Source organism: Emydura macquarii, unplaced genomic scaffold, assembly GCF_026122565.2.
Source record: "Emydura macquarii macquarii isolate MOO-44397 ecotype Brisbane River unplaced genomic scaffold, CSIRO-AGI_Emac_v2 contig_2676, whole genome shotgun sequence".
Taxonomy (NCBI): Eukaryota; Metazoa; Chordata; order Testudines; family Chelidae; genus Emydura; species Emydura macquarii.
Genome location: NW_027132813.1, coordinates 27,991,868 through 28,010,034, shown reverse-complemented (window position 1 = coordinate 28,010,034; position 18,167 = coordinate 27,991,868). Strand labels below are relative to the sequence as shown.

The following is an 18,167-nucleotide window of genomic DNA, read 5'->3' as shown; positions in this document are numbered from 1 at the left end:
TGGAGTGGCAATTTTCCAACATTCGTATTAGTGCTGTGACACCACTTCAGACCTGCCAGGTCCAAACAGTTAACAAACAGGCATTTAAAAATGTAATGTGTTGTTGGCAGTCTTAGATGTCATGCATTGGACACTGTTACCAGGGGCCTGACATGAGTTGCCACAGACATCTGCCATTAATCATATATTTATTCAGTGCATGAAAAGAAAACTTCATTTACCAAGAGAATACGTTTTTTCATAATTATCTAATTTAAAAGCTTTGGCAACAAGCAGTCAGTTTTATTCCTCTCTTTTCCTACACACACAATATATAGTAATCTTGCCTGCCCTGAATATTCTGTGTCCACACTGAGAAACTGTGTAATAGCATGGGACTTACTGGGTGATAAATCAGGAATTTGGCAGCTCATTTTTTAAATAAAAAACAAAGTAGAAAGTTTATTTAAGTTTAAAAAAAACTAAATATAGCTGTTAAAGCCCTTTTTGTGTCTTGCACATTGATTACACTACGGAATATTGAGAACGTTCTTCTTGACTATCAAAGGTTCGATCTTGTGTAAACCTTTACAATTGAGCTTAGTCCCATTGACTTCAAATCATGGTATAAAAATAATGACACTCGCACAGACAGAGAGAGGATTCCAAACTTTTGTGAGGTAGATTTTATACCTGCATTTCTTTTAGAGCTATTGATCAGATTAACTGTGGTTTTTAATTAAATTGATACCCAGGACTCAAGTAGTCTTCACCATATGTAACCTGTTTGTAGCCAGTTTACTTTCTTCCTTCTTGCTCCACTGATATTTTTTCTTATCCACTTCTGTGTTCTAGTCTTTTCTTTATGGTACTTTCCACATCGTTGTTCTATTTGGTTTGTTGCACTCTACCTGTTAAATTCACACTGGGGCTTTTACTGCTGTTTGAAGCACTTTTGGCAGCAGCAGAGTGAAGCTGGCTCTTGATAAACTGAAGCAGTCATTCCTGTTTCTTTCTTCTCATCATATATTCCCAACAAACATTAGGGGATTGTTGGGTGTTTCTGCATGCAGCTATTTGGGTGGGGCAGAGGAGTAAAACTGATTACTCAGCAAATCAGAATGAACATGAACCTAAATTCTGTGGGCTTCAGGGGCACTTGGTGAGTCCCTTTTTAGGTGAGTGGCAGACACCACCAATTTGGTTGACTTGATGTACCCTCTCTCCGTACACGCACATCATACATCATTTGGAAGTTAATTATGTCTACTCCGTGATGATGTGATGTGGAGCTGTTATGGGGGTCAACAATGACACCAACATGTTAAAATAATGATGCTGAATTATTTGCATTAATTTCTGATAGTTGAATGACTATTATTTCAAGACATAAAACTGGATTTGTTTGTGACCTCAGTGCATCACAACACTAATCTAAAGGATAAAACAAAATCTAATAAAAAATTTGTACAGATATCAGCCATTAAATTGACAAAGCTGCCCTCGCTTCTGGCCAGAAGCAGGTGGAGAAGTGCCCACGCTTCTTGCCATGCTCCAAGCCAGGAGCGGGGTCCAGCTGCTCAGCTGTCAGGGGAGTTTTAGCGGTGAAATGGACAAGAATTACAGCCCCGCAGCCAATGTAAGGGATGCTGTGTCTACATGGATGCTGTGTCGCCCCAACTAAGCTGACATAAGCCCTACACCTCTCATTGAGCTGGTTTTATTATGTCGGCATAGCAGGGGAGTTACGTCGGTGGGAGGAGCATTTTAGTCTGTACGCCTCCACTGTTTTGTCGACAAAAGCTGATTTTTGTCAACAAAACTTTCTAGTGTAGACCAGCCCTAAAGAGGGGTAGGATGTAAGCATCCTGTTGTGAACTTCAGCTCTCATAACTGTTAGTTTAAAATGCAGAAAATACAGATTTCTTATTTTAATCTAATCTTTCTGAATATACTTGTCTCTTTTTTTAAATTATTGCATAATCTGCAATTAGATTTCTGGACATTTGTTTTCCTGTTTTATAGATACCAACAAATTAAAGATTGCAAAATCTTAGGAGGAAGAGAAAAATCTCAATGTGAAAAGAAAAATTAATTCTTTATATTAAAAAAGTTATTTTATCTAATTACCGATAGAATGATCAAGTATTGCACTTGATAGTACGGTTGAAATCTAGAAAATAAAAGAAAACCATGTAACTTTAACTACTGAATAACTTTTTAATATGAAAATGTGGGAAAAGTCTTTTGAATTTGTCTGATTTCTGCAGAATTTAAATGGGTTCTATTGTGATGCAGTTTCTAACTGCCATCATTACACTGCATTAGTGATTGTTGTAACTGTTCACAGGCATGCGTAGTTTTATTGATTACAGGTGACATGATTCTGTTTGTCCTCAGAGCAGCTTTTTTGCCATTACAAGTGTGATCTTGTGTCCACACCTAGCACTCTGCCTAGTGATGGTTTTTATGAATTTACTCTGGACAGCTATCTTGTAGTGCCTTAGCAGCAGCTGCCTGCTCTAAACTCATTCTACGTCATTTGGAATCAGAAACTCTTAAAGAGAAGGAACAGTTTTTGGTTCTTCAAGTGCTGGTCCCTCCGTACATGGGGTGTTCGTGTGAATGCTTGCTATGCATCAGAGCTGGAATTGTTTGAAGTAGTATCCGTTGACTCTCATGTGCATTGCATGTCAGCCACGTAGTGTGTCTGAGGTCTTATGAGGCTGCATGGGTTGACGTCCCTCCAGGTTCCCTCTTACTGCCACATGTTCAGAGATGGAACCCCTCATCCTATTCATCTATTCATTCTTCTGAACTGTGTAACTTAGGACTCTTTCTAATTTCGTTGTACATAATTCTTTTAGTAGTAGTTGATAGTTAGTAGCTCATAGTATATATAGTTAACTTCCCATTGTTTTACCACTTGCAGGGCATCCCACCCGCTGTGGGGACTATGCCTGACAAACTGGTTTTAAGAACTGTGCTTCGTGCCCGTGCTCCTCCTCAGTGAGTGACTAGCACCAACACTGTCTTTACTGCCTCATCACCCATTGTTCTGTCTGCCGCTCCTTTCCACTGCGAACCTGTGAGGCTCGAATGCCGACTCCATAAGCACCTGATGGAAGAGGCGATGTAATTGCATGCGCACTGGAGTTTGGCACTGGTAGACCCACCGGAGCCTCAGCCTCACCATCGGTGAGCTATTCTCCTGCCAGGGTAGTGCTGGTGGCACCAGCAAAACCCCACCATGTTCATAAGAAGCACAGTCATGGGTATAAGGGCTGATCACAGACAGGGACCATGCCTCCAAATGCAGCTGCAAGCTGTGCCAGGTTGGGTGAGAAACCATGCGCTGATCTAGCAGCACCACTTCCGAAGAAGTCTAAGGCGGAACAAAAAACTAAACATCACTGTGACCAACAGGCTTCATCTTCTGCCTCAGTCACCAGACCACCACCATCGCCCCTGGCTCCGTCCACCCTGCCAGGTCTGTCTGACCTCTCATGCCCGGTACTGGGCATGCCTGGCCAACTATCTCCCCTCACACATACAGCAGAGTTGTTTCTGCCCTATGTGGGCTCCCTGCCGCAGCATAGATCACCCGGGATCGTGCAGCCTTCATCAGTGGTGGACGAAACACTAGGCCACCCTTTAAGCCCCTAGCCACTTGTTCCCTCACCCACCTCTCCATGAAGGTATTCTTTTTAGTGGCCATCACCTCTGCTCAACAGGTTAGTGAACTGGCATCCATGGCACTGACCTGCCCTTTACCGTGTTCCACAAAGATAAGGTCTCCCTATGACTCCAACCCAAATTTCTCCCTAAGATGGCCTCTCCATTCCACCTCAGTGAAGTAATTCACCTCCCAGCTTTCTACCCTAAACCACACACATCCTTCAGGGAGCATGCGTTACATTCCCTTGACTTCCATCATGTGCTGGTCTTTTATCTCCAACGTTCCTGAGTCTCACTGCCACCTGGCATCACTGCCCAGTCCATGAGAATGCAAGCCACCACATCTGCCCTCCTTGCAGACATCCCATGGCAGAACATTTATAAAGCAGCAACATGGTACCCATCGAACACTCTCAGCGCTCACTACACCATAGCCCGGTCAGCAACAGCAGATGCAGCAGTTGGCTGTTCAGTCCTACAAACTCACTTCTGCTGAGACCTCGCTCCTACCTCCAAACGGAATACTGCTCACTACGCTACCCACGTATGGAATCCACATAGGGACCGGCACTCGAAGAAGAAATGGAGGTTATTTTACTGGAAGTGGAGGTTTTTTTAGATGTATGGTCCCTATCTAGATTTCAGTCCTGCCTGCCATACATTCTGCTGTGGGGTCTGTGCCTGTCAGTAAGAGGGACCTGGATGGCATTGATCCGCGCAGCCTCATAAGACCTTGGACACACCACATGGCCGACACATGACACACATGTGGGTTGATGGATAATACTTCAAACAGTTCCGTCTCTGGCGCATGGCATGCGGAGCGCATGCACACTCCACATATGGAATCCAGATAGGGACTGCACATCTCAGAGAACCTCCAGCTGCAGTAAGTAACCTCCATATATGCTCCTCTTTACCTCTTCTTTCTCTATTCTCCCTTTCCATATTCTGCCTCTTTCCCTAAACAGATTAGCTTAGCTGCTTCATCCTCTTATCTGAGGGACACCAGGGCCTTCAGGACATAGTAGACAGAATACTGTAGCTTTGTAGATTTCTCTAGTGATTTTGTCCATGCAATTTCTTATCAGACATCTTGGAGCACCAAGAAAAGGGAAAGTAGCTCTCTTCATCAAGGTTCTACTAAAAACACCCAAAGAGGTCTGAAAATTACCCTGTCTGCACTAACTCTGTTTCTAGGAAACCGGATTCTTTATATCAGTAGGCCACAATACAATAGCTGTACTGAAGTTATCTACTCTATGAAGTTTGAGAAATCCTGTTTTAATGCTAGAAAGCATGAGTATCATTCTTTCAGCATCCTACCCTGGCTCATTTGTGGCTTCAGCTCTCTGGGAAACCTGAAACTGGGAAAGCAGCAGCATCTACCTTGGGGATAAGACATCCAAAAGACTACACCTATTTGGCATGAAGGCATACATTTCTAAGTTGATCCTTTTTGTGTCCCCTCCTGATTTTATCTAGCGGTTTCTTTGTAGCTGCTGAGGACTGAAAAGGGAGTTTCTTTAACTCACTCTGAGGAACTCTGATGCTTAGTTCTTGAAACTTATTTTAAATGTTTTACAAGAGGAAGTCTTTTCATTTTACAGTTTTATCACTGGCTTTGAAACCAAGTTTCTCGTGCCTGGAGGCATCTTTTTAGAAAAAGGTTTAATGAGTTCAGTGGCCTGACTGTTTGCAAGCCACATAATAGGGATGGCTTGATCACCAAAGACTTTGTTCAGATTTTTCATCCTATTGTGTTGACACCTCATGGACTTTATTTTTCCTTTGCAAGTGCACGGTAGTTCACTGGACCAGACAAACTATGCAAAACAGATGGATTCTTTTGCACCTGATTGTGTTTTGCCCAATTCAGATAGGTATAGATGCTCCTCTCTCTTCAGGTAATGCACAATATCTTGTTTTCTCACTTGAACATCGCATGTTGTGTATGCTTTTCTATACTAGAGAAGTAGTAGATGCAGTTCTTCTGCAGCTCACAGTGTTCAGACAGCAGGATAGCAATGTGAGTTCTGTACCTAACATGCCAAAAAAAATAGCACTGGGACTTTAAAACCAGCCCACATCTTGTTGATGTATCCAAGAACATCCTTTAGGACTGCTTATTATGAAGGATAGAATCATCAGAGATTCAGGCATACAGAATAGAGGTACCATGATCTTGTGGTAGATGTGCACTGTGGGATATCTAACTGCACAGAGAGAGGCAAGAGGAGGGAATAGCTTTTTTGGGTATAGTGCCCTAGTTGTGGATGCCCATCTAGCAAAATAAGGTTTGACTATATTCTAGACTAGGCAGCTAGCGGGCTGCATATGATATTCATTGGTAATTAGTTAGTGGTTAGCTGCTGAGAATAAGTCATGTTATACAGATTATTGGTATGGTTTTGTGCTGTACTTCTTGGATGTGTTTATATTCAGGCACACCCAAGGAGGAGGCAGGGCTGAGATAGCTTCAAGCTGTCATTTGCTTCTGATGTTCGGTTGTTGAGGGATGGTGCAGCACAGCAGCAGCACCAGTAAGAGAATCTCCACAGCACTATGCGGGTAGCCTTGCCCCAGGCATAACACCCCGACCAACTCCTCCAAACCGGCCTGTCTTCCCAGCATGTTCCCTACAGTTGGGGCTTGTGAGGGCTTCTACATAAGGCCACTGTGACAGCCTTATGCAGTGCCTGTGCTGTGGGAATTCTCCATCAGATAGCTCCTCTAGTCTTTATTTTGCCACAGGAGAGTATGGGCATTGAGCTGCTTGGAAGAATCCCTTCCTATATTCTTATACTTAGTTATTGCATGTTCCTTTTTCAGGCTAGCAAACTTTCAGAGGAATAAAAAACATGGGTTATTTTTTTCAGAGACTACAATCTTACATTTCTGTACAATCTTGCATGAAAGCATCCAAGATAACTTAGTACCTAAAGCCATATTGAATAAAAACTTAAACTTTTCAAAAATCCCTCCCAAAATTGATCTAGCTTCAGTAATTTCATTCTCTTTTGAAAGGAGCTCTAGATGAAGGAAAAACCCAGTAACTGAGACTTCAGTTGGTCAGTTAACAGCAATTTGTTGTTCTCAAGAACAATGCTAGGTGGTGCTGCAATGGGAAAGGTATGGCTGTTAAACAGAAGAGGAATGCTTAGTCAATATGTTGCTTAATGTGGAACAAATAAAACTGTAAAATGTGAGTGATATGCTGAAAAGATAGTACTTGTAAACCTTGCAGCAACTTTCTGAAACATCAGCAAATACCACAAAACTTTGTGGGGAAACCAGCAACTGGAGTTTGATTGATTGATTTTCGGTAAGCAGTCCTTGAAGTTTCTAAAGATGTATCCCCTTTTTTTGCATCAAGCTTTGTTTCACCATTTCTTACTTGGATAAAGAGAAGAACAATCAACCTCATTAAAACTGGCTTCAAAAGACAAAGCTGAATTTATAACATACCAGAATTCTTGGTGATGTCAAAAGGAGCAGTCAGAATATTACTTGTGAATTTCCTTTACATTAAAATTAACCTCTGTTTTCAAAGCGGGGGCTTCCTAGTAGTGTATTATTCAGATCTCAACTTGCATTATAAGAAAATAACTATTCAATGATGGCTGGTGCCTAGAATAGATGGAAGGGCTGGATGTCCAGCCCTGAACAAAATTACTTCTGTCTTGTTTATTGTGATCTCCCAAATAGAATTAGTCAGTGAAATAAACAATTTGGAGCTCTTCCCTAAGTAAATTCTGCCCCTATGTAGATTGTGCATCTCTTCAAAATGAGTAGACAGCACCTTCAGCTCAGCTCCCTGCCTCCTTATTTCACCTGGAAAAAAAGTCAGTCGCTGCTGCTCTATTGTTTGCAATAGAAGTGAGGCCAGGAAAGATGGTGGCTCCTCCATGTTCTGTTAAGCAAAGAGGCGATCTGTGGAGAGTAGAGGAATAAATACAGTGGCCCTCTTTGCTCAGGGCATCTTGTTGTTTCAGTCCCGTTGAAAACAATAGGAAATGGCAGCCATTTTGCAAGAGAATAATTCTTTGTTAGTTTTTTCTGAAGGAAAAGATTATTCTTTGGCCTCTGCTGAAAGAGAACAGTTATGAAGAATAGTGGGGAAATGTATATTTATTTCCCCCCAAAACCCTATTCATTGCGCCTGAGGTTTTCATGATTCACCTCTCTACTAGTTGAACGGTAGATAGATATCTAAAATGAGATTATCTGAAACAAAAAAGTCTGACATAGGGAGCTAGTTTTCTTAAAGAACCAAAGGAGTTTAATTCAACTCATAAATTAATGAGTTTATTTGTTAATTCTTGGAAAATGTATTCAGTCCTTAGGGGAAAATGGATTAGCTAGATGATCTAGATATGTATCTTATGTTTTTAACTTCTTTGATAAGCTTAAGCAGCAGCGAAGGTGCCAGGGCTTTGTTAAACTCAGTCTAGAATACTTTAGTTCATCACAGAGGCAGCTAGTGCTAGATTAGTAGGTTAAAGGACAGTTGCAGAGCTATCTGATATGAATCAGTGAGAATATTAAAACTGACAGCAATTGAGGGTTCACACATTCTCATCAGCTGTGCTAATAAATCTATTGCCCTTAAATTTTAGTACCCAAGAGGTCAGTGAACAATTAATCTGAAAAATAAAATGATTTTCAGAGAGTTCATGTTTAAGAGATTTGGATGAAATAAATGCAAATACTGTTTACTGCCATACTCTCCTGACTAGGGATGATAGAAAAAGGAAAGTGGTTTCTTACAACCACATATTTCAAATAAGGAACTTTAGGAATAGGAGGCATCATTTGGCCCAGTACATTTCTTGAGTTGGACTAAAATCAAGCTATATATTTTGCTTTAACTAAGTGTTCTTCCTTCTTCCTCTGAGCTACAAAAATATATGTTTCAGTGTGATAATGATTTTGTAAATCATTGGTTAGACCTAATCTTTGATTGAGGTGCAATTCTAATTACAGCAGTTACAATTATAACAGTTACAGTTATAACAGGACTCTTTTTCAAAATTGAGTAGTGATTATTAAGTGAATAGTGATGCCTCAGTTTTTGGGTGCCCAAATTTAGACCCCCCCTTGGGACTCTAGGCACCCCTGAATTCACACCCTACACATTGCTGCAATGATTTTTGTACAGAATATGCCTTGTGAGGTATCATTTGAAAACAAGTAACACACTGGTCAATAATATAATTGTGTAAAACATACATACCAGGGATGTATGTGAAATTATAGATACTTAGAGATAATTATGCTTTAAAATCTGAGACTAAAAGGTTTTTAAACCAGGCATGTCAGGAGGGAGTTGATAAACAGGTTTTCTCCAGTCAGAAGAAAGAGACTGGTACCTCAAATTGGGTGTGGCCCAAATTCAGTGGGCTATTCATTTGTATCAGAGGTTGCAGCAGGAAGAGAGAATTTTGCATCGTAGCAACCACCAGAAGGGAAGAACCAGCATGGAGCCTTATCTTCAAGACCTCATGGCTTCTTTACTCTGCATGAAGTAATGAACTTTATCTGGGGGTGCCCTTCAGAAGAATACATTTCTAAGGTTCACTGGATTATAAAGAGAATGGGATTGAACCCCTAAATTGTTCTTCACTTTAAGAAGACAAAGAAACCAAGTGTTTTGATCTCTGTGATGGGTCCTGGCCAGTAAAAAGCTAGAAAGAAGACTGGGAATGAGAGAAACCATCTTGAGTAAAGACTGTGTGTCTTGCTAGCTGAAGTTTGACTTTTAAATGCATGCTTTCACTTTTATTTGCTTGTAACCATCTCTGCCTTTATCTCTTTTACTTGGTATCACTTAATCCAGGCCCTTTTGTTAATAAACTTGTTTTGCTTTCATTATAAATTATCAGTGCTTGGTAAATTTGGTAAAGTATGTACTTCTAGTAAGCTAACAGGTTGGAATGTTGTACTGTCTTTGTAGAGGCAGTGAGGCTAACGTTCTTTCTGTGAGGCTCCAGTGAGAGACACTGGACCCTACAGGAGGATGATCCAGGGGCAAATTCAGGGCTAGCAGAGTAATAAGTTCAGCCTGCAAGGAGTATTCAAGATGGCTAATGCCAGGGTGAGACGTATGGGCTGCTGTCATGCTGTTGGGGTCAGGGCTCTGAACCAAAGTTGCACAGCCACAAGACACCCAGGGTTGCAAGGCAGACATAGGCCAGAAAAGGAGTTCAGTCAGAGTGAGCCCCAAAATGCCACACCCCATAAAGAGACTGTGTTTCAGACAATGCTAAGCACCTGCCATTGAAATCAGCTTTTTTTTTTTTTTTTTTTTTTAAAGAGTGTCTGAAGTTGGCCATCCCAAGGCACTAGTTAGGAAATTTGGCCATTGTCTTGGAAAGGGTGTCACTTAGGTCTTTAGACTTTACCTTGATTACCCTAAATTATGAGAGATTAAAGAAGCTTGATTTATTCAGTTTATATTAAAAACATTGATCAAAGCAGTTTGTGAACCTGGGAGGGAGAGGAGGGGGATTCTGAAAGCCCATCTAAAAAGGAAATTAAGTAAATGAGTAATTAAAGTACACCTTTCTCCACTAAAATCCAATAAGAAAATATTAGTAATTGGAGGATGACGGACAAATAGTACAAATTATTTCCCTTTATTATGCCATTTGGGTGGGTGGGTGGGTGGGTTGGTTGGTTTGTTTTTTATAAATGCAGCCATGCATGGAGCTACAGATTTCTAGGCTTTTTCTCTTCTAACTTCAATAGTTTACTCTTCTTAAATGGTTTCTCCTTAGTACTCTACTTTCATTTCAAGATTTGCAGTCCTTTCCAGGAGAACCTTTAGAAAAACACTTAAGATGTTATATTAATATTTTCTTTTATTGCTAGCAATATTTGCATGAAAAAAATCCTTTTCTTTAAAAGATGTTTGCGTTTTTCTCACATGAAGTAATTTGTTAGTTTGACATCACAATTAGTTGCTCTGGAAATGGTTTATATCACAAACAAGAATATGACATGAGGGAATAAGCAATAGGAGCAGATCCTGTTTCTTCACAGATCACTAGTGTAATAAACATGGAGGGAAAAAACTGAAAAGAAGACACGTAAACAACTTTTTTTTGGAAATGGAATACTGCTTGCCACCGTGCCTCTTCCCCTCCCGTCCCTCTCAGGTCTCCATGTGGCATAACTTGCTTTGTTAGATTGTGATTTTATTTTGTTTTGTTTTTTTTAAAGCGCTTAAGGGTGTTAAGCACCCAGTTTTCCCATTGATTAACTCTCTTTGGTACTCTGCTGGATTAGGTCCTTCAGGTGCAATTTTGAAAAGACTTTTAAGCAGTAACTTTATTTTGATGAGCAGTCACAATGAAGTCTAGTAAAATTAATCACTTTTCAGGATCAGCACCTAAAACACAGTGATGATAATTCTTATTTTGGTTTTGATTGCAATGTGTTTTGAAACCACAAGTCTTAAGTTTTTTATGTTGTTCAATTTAATAAACTAACAAAATACAGATTCAATAGAGTAATTTCTTAAAATAGCAATTTTGGTATGTGTTTTTTAAACTTGACTCAGCAATATTAGTGTAAAACAATTTCAGCTGTGCAGCACTAGAATACTGAAAATAGACCTACAAATTCCTGTTAATACTAATAGATAGCAATACAAACAAATCTCTTCTCACTTAATGAATAAGGTTTTCTGTATTTGTTTCATTTTCGTTACTTGGAAAATACTGATGCTACAGTGATAATGACTCTGTAATTACCGTGGTACTTTTTGTGGACATGGTTATCTTTTTTGTTCCTTTTTAGACCCCTAAATTTTAGGGGGAGCATTTTAGAATTATAATCTTGTCTCATATTTTTAAAAAGATATTCTTACAGAAAACTCTGTTGTTTTGTATAGGGTTATTTTGAAAGCTGCAACATACATAGAAACAGGATAGCAGGCTTTGAGGTCAAAGCTTATGCCAACCCTACCGTAGTTCGGTGTGAAATTCATCATGGTCAGACTGGAGGAATCTATGTTCATGAAAAAGGAAGAGGACAATTCATAGAGAATAAAATCTATGCAAACAATTTTGCAGGTGTTTGGATTACCTCAAACAGTGACCCAACAATAAGGTTGGTTTGTTTATGTGGTGGTTGGTGCTTGTTTAGGGAGAAAAGGGAAAATGTGTGCATATTACACCAATTTCTTAACATTAACATTCCTACATATATAAAATGAAATGGATGTGTCAGAGTGCAATGGAAGTATATTTCTAATTTGCATGCATACAGTACATTCTTGGAAGTATATATTTTCTTAAAATTCTGCAATCCTGACACTCTTCCAGATTTCAAAACCTAGTAACTTTTTCTATATATGTTTAGATTTTATGGTGCAATGTAATTTACTTTCATAGTTTTGTAATGTGTGGTTTTGTTCATTAGGGGCAATGCAATTTTCAATGGGAATCAAGGTGGAGTTTATATCTTTGGTGATGGAAGAGGCCTTATTGAAGGAAATGACATTTATGGTACATTTATATGTTTACCTTATTGCATGTTGGACTTTTTATATTTTGTGTGCCAAATTTTCCTAAAGTATGACCCCTTTCAACAGGTAATGCATTAGCAGGAATACAGATTCGAACAAATAGTTGTCCCATTGTTCGACACAACAAGATTCATGATGGCCAACACGGTGGAATTTATGTGGTGAGTACTATCTACATTCAGAGTTTAGGCATGCAAATTCTGGTAGTATTTCTGTGAGTGTTAGGGAAGTGTAATGCCTTGTATACACAGCTTAAACTTTCAAGTAAACATTTAAAGTTTCCTTTTTTTGTTTTATTCTTTGATTGAAATAGTTTATATTCTGCAGATAGATTGACCTAATTACAATTAAACTCGTTTTAATGTTTAATGTTTCATAGGTGAAGACTTTTAGCAAATGTAGCTAGAATATTTCTTTTAAATTCAAGAGATTGCCCTACAGCTTAATTTTAAAAGGGCTAGCTAGCAAAATGTCACCAGATTTTTTATAAAAAAGGCTTTTACATTACATTGGTTTTTGGTAATAATTTAGCATCATGTACACGTAAATCTAGAAACTTGGAGCATTTCACATTTAACACTAGACTGATTAACTTCATATATCCCCACCCCCAACTGGCATGTGTAACTATTATTGAAGTATGTAGAGAAGTTAGAAGTGAGACTAGAGTCTAGGTCTCTAGCATGTGAAACCAAGGGTTATATTAATTGAACTGAAGATCTCAGACAAGAATTGTATAATAATTATTTGCCTGAGTATCTGACCCAGAGTGTCTAATGTTGCTTTAATTTTAAACACAAATTCGCCGTAAGCAAGAAACATACCAATCATTTTATTTTAAATAGACAATGCTGGATATAAGATTAGAACCTGGTTTCCTAGCACACTAAGTTGAGTGCAGAGTTAAAGGAATAGCTCCTCTAGCAAAACCCAGCAGAGACTTCTAAACTTCACTACAAACCCTTGAAATGTCAAGTAGTAAATCAGATGTAAAAAGAGAAATTCTTAATCTGTTTTTACAGTTAAAATGTTCAGAAGCGTAAAGCCTCATGAATAGAACAAATGATTTTTAAAATGGTAATAACTTGAGAACTTTGGGAGACTTCTACCATAGGAAAGGACATCACACCTGTACAAAGTGATTTTTTTTTCCCTGCAAAAAGAAAAAGGTCATAAAGCAAGTGGCTACTTTATTTAATCTTTGATTTGTCTTGCTTGTATTTAGCATGAAAAAGGACAAGGGGTGATTGAAGAAAATGAAGTTTACAGTAATACTTTGGCTGGAGTCTGGGTGACAACAGGAAGTACTCCTGTGTTGAGGAGAAATAGAATACACAGTGGGAAACAGGTGGGTTTTGTTTTGCATGGTAGAAATACTGTTTTCACACTTCTTCCTTACTTCTAAATTTAATTATTTTATTTTAAATTCAGGTTGGTGTTTATTTTTATGACAATGGACATGGAGTGTTGGAGGACAATGACATTTATAATCACATGTACTCAGGGGTTCAAATAAGGTAATATGTGTTTTCATTTTATGTCTAAAAAGTGATTTTATAATTTCCATTGTATTATCCTTATTTCCCTCTCTACTCCTTATCATTTAGTCCCTAAAATTTACCTTGTGGGGTTCCTTTTAAATCTAGTATCCCCAGTTTCAACTCAAGGGGAGGAATTCTTGCAGGAGAACCTGGATGCTGACTTTTATCCCCAGTATATTTCCCTATTCATAATAGTCTATTAGCTTACTTGGAAACAATCAAGGAAGTCTAAAGGCTTGCAAGCAATGTCTTTTATATTTTTACATGGGGTCTGGGAAAGCCTACAAAATGCTGATGTAATTGATGTATTGGTTTTTTTTCCCCATCTTCAGATGTATTTTAAATGTTCAGTTTTGTGAAACAGGATATGATTTTAATAACTTTTTTGCTTGTGGTTATCTGTAGAACTGGAAGCAACCCCAAAATTAGGCGTAACAAAATCTGGGGAGGTCAGAATGGTGGTATTCTTGTTTATAATTCTGGTAGGTCCATTCTTTCATTTTTTTTCAAACTATGCGTTACAACATAGTTACTAGAAAGAGAAATCATGTTGAATATATTTTTTCTTTTTATGTAGGGCTTGGATTTATAGAAGACAATGAAATTTTTGATAATGCAATGGCTGGAGTATGGATTAAGACAGACAGTAATCCTACGCTAAGAAGAAATAAAATCCATGATGGAAGAGACGGGGGCATCTGTATATTTAATGGAGGAAGAGGTAGCATGCTTTCCTCATTAGACTACACTAAGTATATTGGATAATAACCTAATTTCAGATTAAGATATGTTCTTTTAAATTGCTCTTTAAAAATTTGATTTTTTTCTTTATGACTAGTAAAATATTTATTGAAAACATACTAATGCTTTTTAGTGTCATCAGTTAAATATGTAATACTAAACTGTAATTTACAGTTGTAAATATAATACTAAACTGCAAAGGGGTATTCACTTCATCCAGGAAACCTAGAAGGTCATATTCCTTCCTTATCCCCCAGGGATCTACATTTGTAACTTTTTTGCCATTTAACTCAAGGACAAAAAGAGTGATGCAACAATCAAATTGAAGATCCCAGATCTTGGATTAGTGTGGGTTTTTGACAATACCAAAGATCTGGAATCCAGACTTCCCCTAGTGACCATTAAAAGGAAAATATCTTATTAAGAAATTACATAGTCATTCATTGTGGATAATAAACTTTAATTTTAGATTGTGAAGTTTTGAATAGGGCTACATTGCAGTGGCAAAGTACTAGTCACAAAATTGTGCTCTTCTTTCAGAGACTACCAAATGTTGCTGTAGAAATAAGACCAGAGCACAAAAAGTCTGTGCTTGGGAGACTGACCCATTTGGTTTCCTTAAATATAGAGTAGCTCCTAGGTGTATTACTAACTGGCTTACCTGTAATGGGTCATAGGTCCCCATATTTTCCCCTATCTGTACTGAAACTCCTAGTTAAATGAAATATCCTTAGATGCATGTAAATTGAGAATCATTTTTTAAAAACAACATATATTATCTCCAACATCCTATTAATCCTTTCATCCTGGGAATACCCATCACTGGCACTGAAACCATTGGTACTGAGAGTAAAATATCATAGATTGCTTATAAAGAGAAACAAGATGATGCTTAGCCTTAAATCTTGTGTGATGTTGGTTCTGTTGTAGGGCTCCTTGAAGAGAATGACATTTTTAGGAATGCTCAAGCTGGTGTTCTTATCAGTACAAACAGTCACCCTGTGTTAAGGAAAAATCGAATATTTGATGGATTTGCTGCAGGTTTGTATTCTTAATCATATTTTGAAGCATTAGATCTTACAGATTTTAGTTCAGTATTATAATAGGACAGGCAAGGGTCCTTTTTTCCACAGCTAAGATTATTATTCATTTGAACAGTCTCTGATATTCTACAATATGTTCTAGAAATCATTGAAATCAGTATTCCTATTCAACTGATTCCATAAAAGATACAAAGTCTTATTGTAATAATGGTGACTTCTATACACTACTGTTTCTTAGAAATTGTGCTATAATAGTTCTTTAGTCCTATTCAGTTTAAATTGAAATTGCATGCTTGAGTTTTCTCCATCTGTATTTCAGAAAAAGCAAGTTTCTGTGAAGACCTTTAAAAGGTTTTGCTTCTGTGTAGTGCTGGAGGTTGTTGCCAAATGAGTTCTGGCCAAGTAACCTGAAGGAATTTGATTTCTAAAAAACTTTGGCTTACTCTTTTTGGGTGCCCAATTTGACACCTTTAAAAGAGGACATCTTTTCAAATAGTGTACAGTTTCTGAAAATCAGGTCAAGATGGACACTTAAAAAATCACATCATTTTTGAAAATCTTGGTCATTAGTACTCCTTGTTATCTGAGAAACTAGTGGTTTGATTACTAGTTGCTACTTGGAAAACATGAAAGTTGGCTTTACTTCTATGAAAGGTTGCAGTGGGAATATTTGGACTCTAGCTCAGTGACAGCACAATTTCTAGATATGTCATTTTTGCCAATGGTTTTCTTGACTGTCTGACACGTGGTAGGAAATACTAAGTGCTTAAACTGTATATCTAGCTGCTGAAAGAGATATAAAATGCATACTGACTGAGGCTTTGATTCTCTGCCCCACCTCCCCCCAAATACAGGTATTGAAATAACAAATCATGCAACTGCAACATTAGAAGGCAATCAGATTTTCAACAACCGTTTTGGAGGCTTATTTCTAGCATCTGGTGTCAATGTAACAATGAAAGGTGTGTGTGGATTTTACACTGTGTATTTGTTTACATGTGGCATTCGTAAAGATGAACAGCATGCTGAAGACTTGAGTATTGTAGAATTTGTCATATCCAGTGTCTCGTTTTTGGCATTATTACACTGTAAACTGCCCTGAATCTGAGAACTTAATTTGAAGGAAATAAGTCAAGCTTTGTTCAGAGTTAGACCAATAGTTGAAATGCCTTCAAAGCACTGCAGTTTCCAAGGGAATAAAATGAAAACTATCATTTGTATCCAAATTTCCATGGCAGAATGTAGCATTTTCCATTGACTACTTCATCAGTTAGTCCTTCTTCAGACAGTTTTGGTAGTGGTTAATTCCTTCTCGTGGGAAATTTGAAAGACCCATGCTACATTCCTGTAATCAGAACTACTTGTTACATGGGTGAAAAATGTCCAGTATGGTTTATAAACTTACCAAGTTACCTTAACACACATGTAAAGTATGAACCGGACACTAGTGAGGCACCACTTTGCAAGTGGATTACAAAACTGAGATAGCAGACTTGCAAAGTTGTTCTTGGGGTCTGTCCTTGGTTCTAGGAGAAAAGTATGGTCTACTGCTAACACTGTATACAGATAGGGTAAATGGACACAAACAAAGGCTGAGTGAATGAGATGTTCTGTTCCAGCTCTGCTGGAAGTAACCTTTTACAAACTATTACCTTATTTGCAAAATGAGGGGAAGTAATACTGTCCTGCTTCCTAGAATATGGGTGTGAAGCCTTGGTCAATAAGAGGTGTGTGGTACTAGGTCCGAAAGAAGTGAGACTAATGCTGCTGGTCTGTCTTCCAGCCCAGCGTAATTAGATGAAGAGGGTGTTTCTTTCAATAAGGATTTCAGTTCTGCTGTGCCTTACTGAGGGATGCAGAAGCAGCCCTTTCAATTTAGGGATTGGCCTACTAATCGGGCAGCAGCAGCCCTGACCTGGAATCTAGAAGGGATGGCTTAGTTGTTTACATACCAGGAATATCTAAACGCTGAAACTATAGCTTAAAATTATGACATGGAGAACTCCCTTCTTCCTGTAGTTCCACGCAGTTTACCTTGTGGAGATTTTTGGATGAGACCTAAAATGAATGTGCTAATAATCTGATAGTTTATCCTTTTATTACAGATAATAAAATAATGAACAATCAAGATGCCATAGAGAAGGCTGTCAGTAGAGGCCAGTGTCTATATAAGATATCAAGTTACACCAGCTACCCAATGCATGACTTCTACAGGTAACGAATTTATAAACAGTTGTAGGTCATGAAAGGTAAGAAAAGATAGTTCTCTCTCCCTCACCTAGCACCCCTCTAGCATGTAAGTGATCAGATGGAAAGTTGTGTACTGTAAATGATGAATCATCTTAGCTCTGTTTTCTAAGTTTGCTCTATAGTCTGCAAGTTAAGTACTTAAGTGTTGAATAAAAATGTTTGATTGGTTTTAGAATAATGTTACTTCTGCAACGAAGTTGACATTTTTTCTGTGCCTAACACATTGCCAAATTATAGATGTGCCTGTAACCACCTGTCAGTTTTCACATTATGCCTAATGTGCTGTATTTTACTTTAGATGTCACACTTGTAACACCACAGACCGTAATGCCATATGTGTGAACTGCATTAAGAAGTGCCATCAAGGACATGATGTAGAATTTATTAGACATGATAGGTATG

At 38.3% G+C, this 18,167-nt stretch overlaps 1 protein-coding gene across 2 annotated transcripts in view; it reads left to right on the top strand.

Annotated features, from left to right (window-relative positions):
- The window catches only part of FBXO11 (F-box protein 11), a 104,067-nt gene that overhangs the window by 84,480 nt on the left and 1,420 nt on the right, over positions 1 to 18,167 (top strand). For both annotated transcript variants that reach the window (XM_067565109.1, XM_067565108.1), the window contains exons 12-22: positions 11,555 to 11,772; positions 12,085 to 12,170; positions 12,257 to 12,351; positions 13,416 to 13,538; positions 13,622 to 13,707; positions 14,137 to 14,213; positions 14,309 to 14,452; positions 15,403 to 15,513; positions 16,370 to 16,477; positions 17,621 to 17,729; positions 18,064 to 18,162. In XM_067565109.1, the coding sequence (XP_067421210.1) occupies positions 11,555 to 11,772; positions 12,085 to 12,170; positions 12,257 to 12,351; positions 13,416 to 13,538; positions 13,622 to 13,707; positions 14,137 to 14,213; positions 14,309 to 14,452; positions 15,403 to 15,513; positions 16,370 to 16,477; positions 17,621 to 17,729; positions 18,064 to 18,162 (1,256 nt within the window). The remainder of the gene's footprint in view (positions 1 to 11,554; positions 11,773 to 12,084; positions 12,171 to 12,256; positions 12,352 to 13,415; positions 13,539 to 13,621; positions 13,708 to 14,136; positions 14,214 to 14,308; positions 14,453 to 15,402; positions 15,514 to 16,369; positions 16,478 to 17,620; positions 17,730 to 18,063; positions 18,163 to 18,167) is intronic.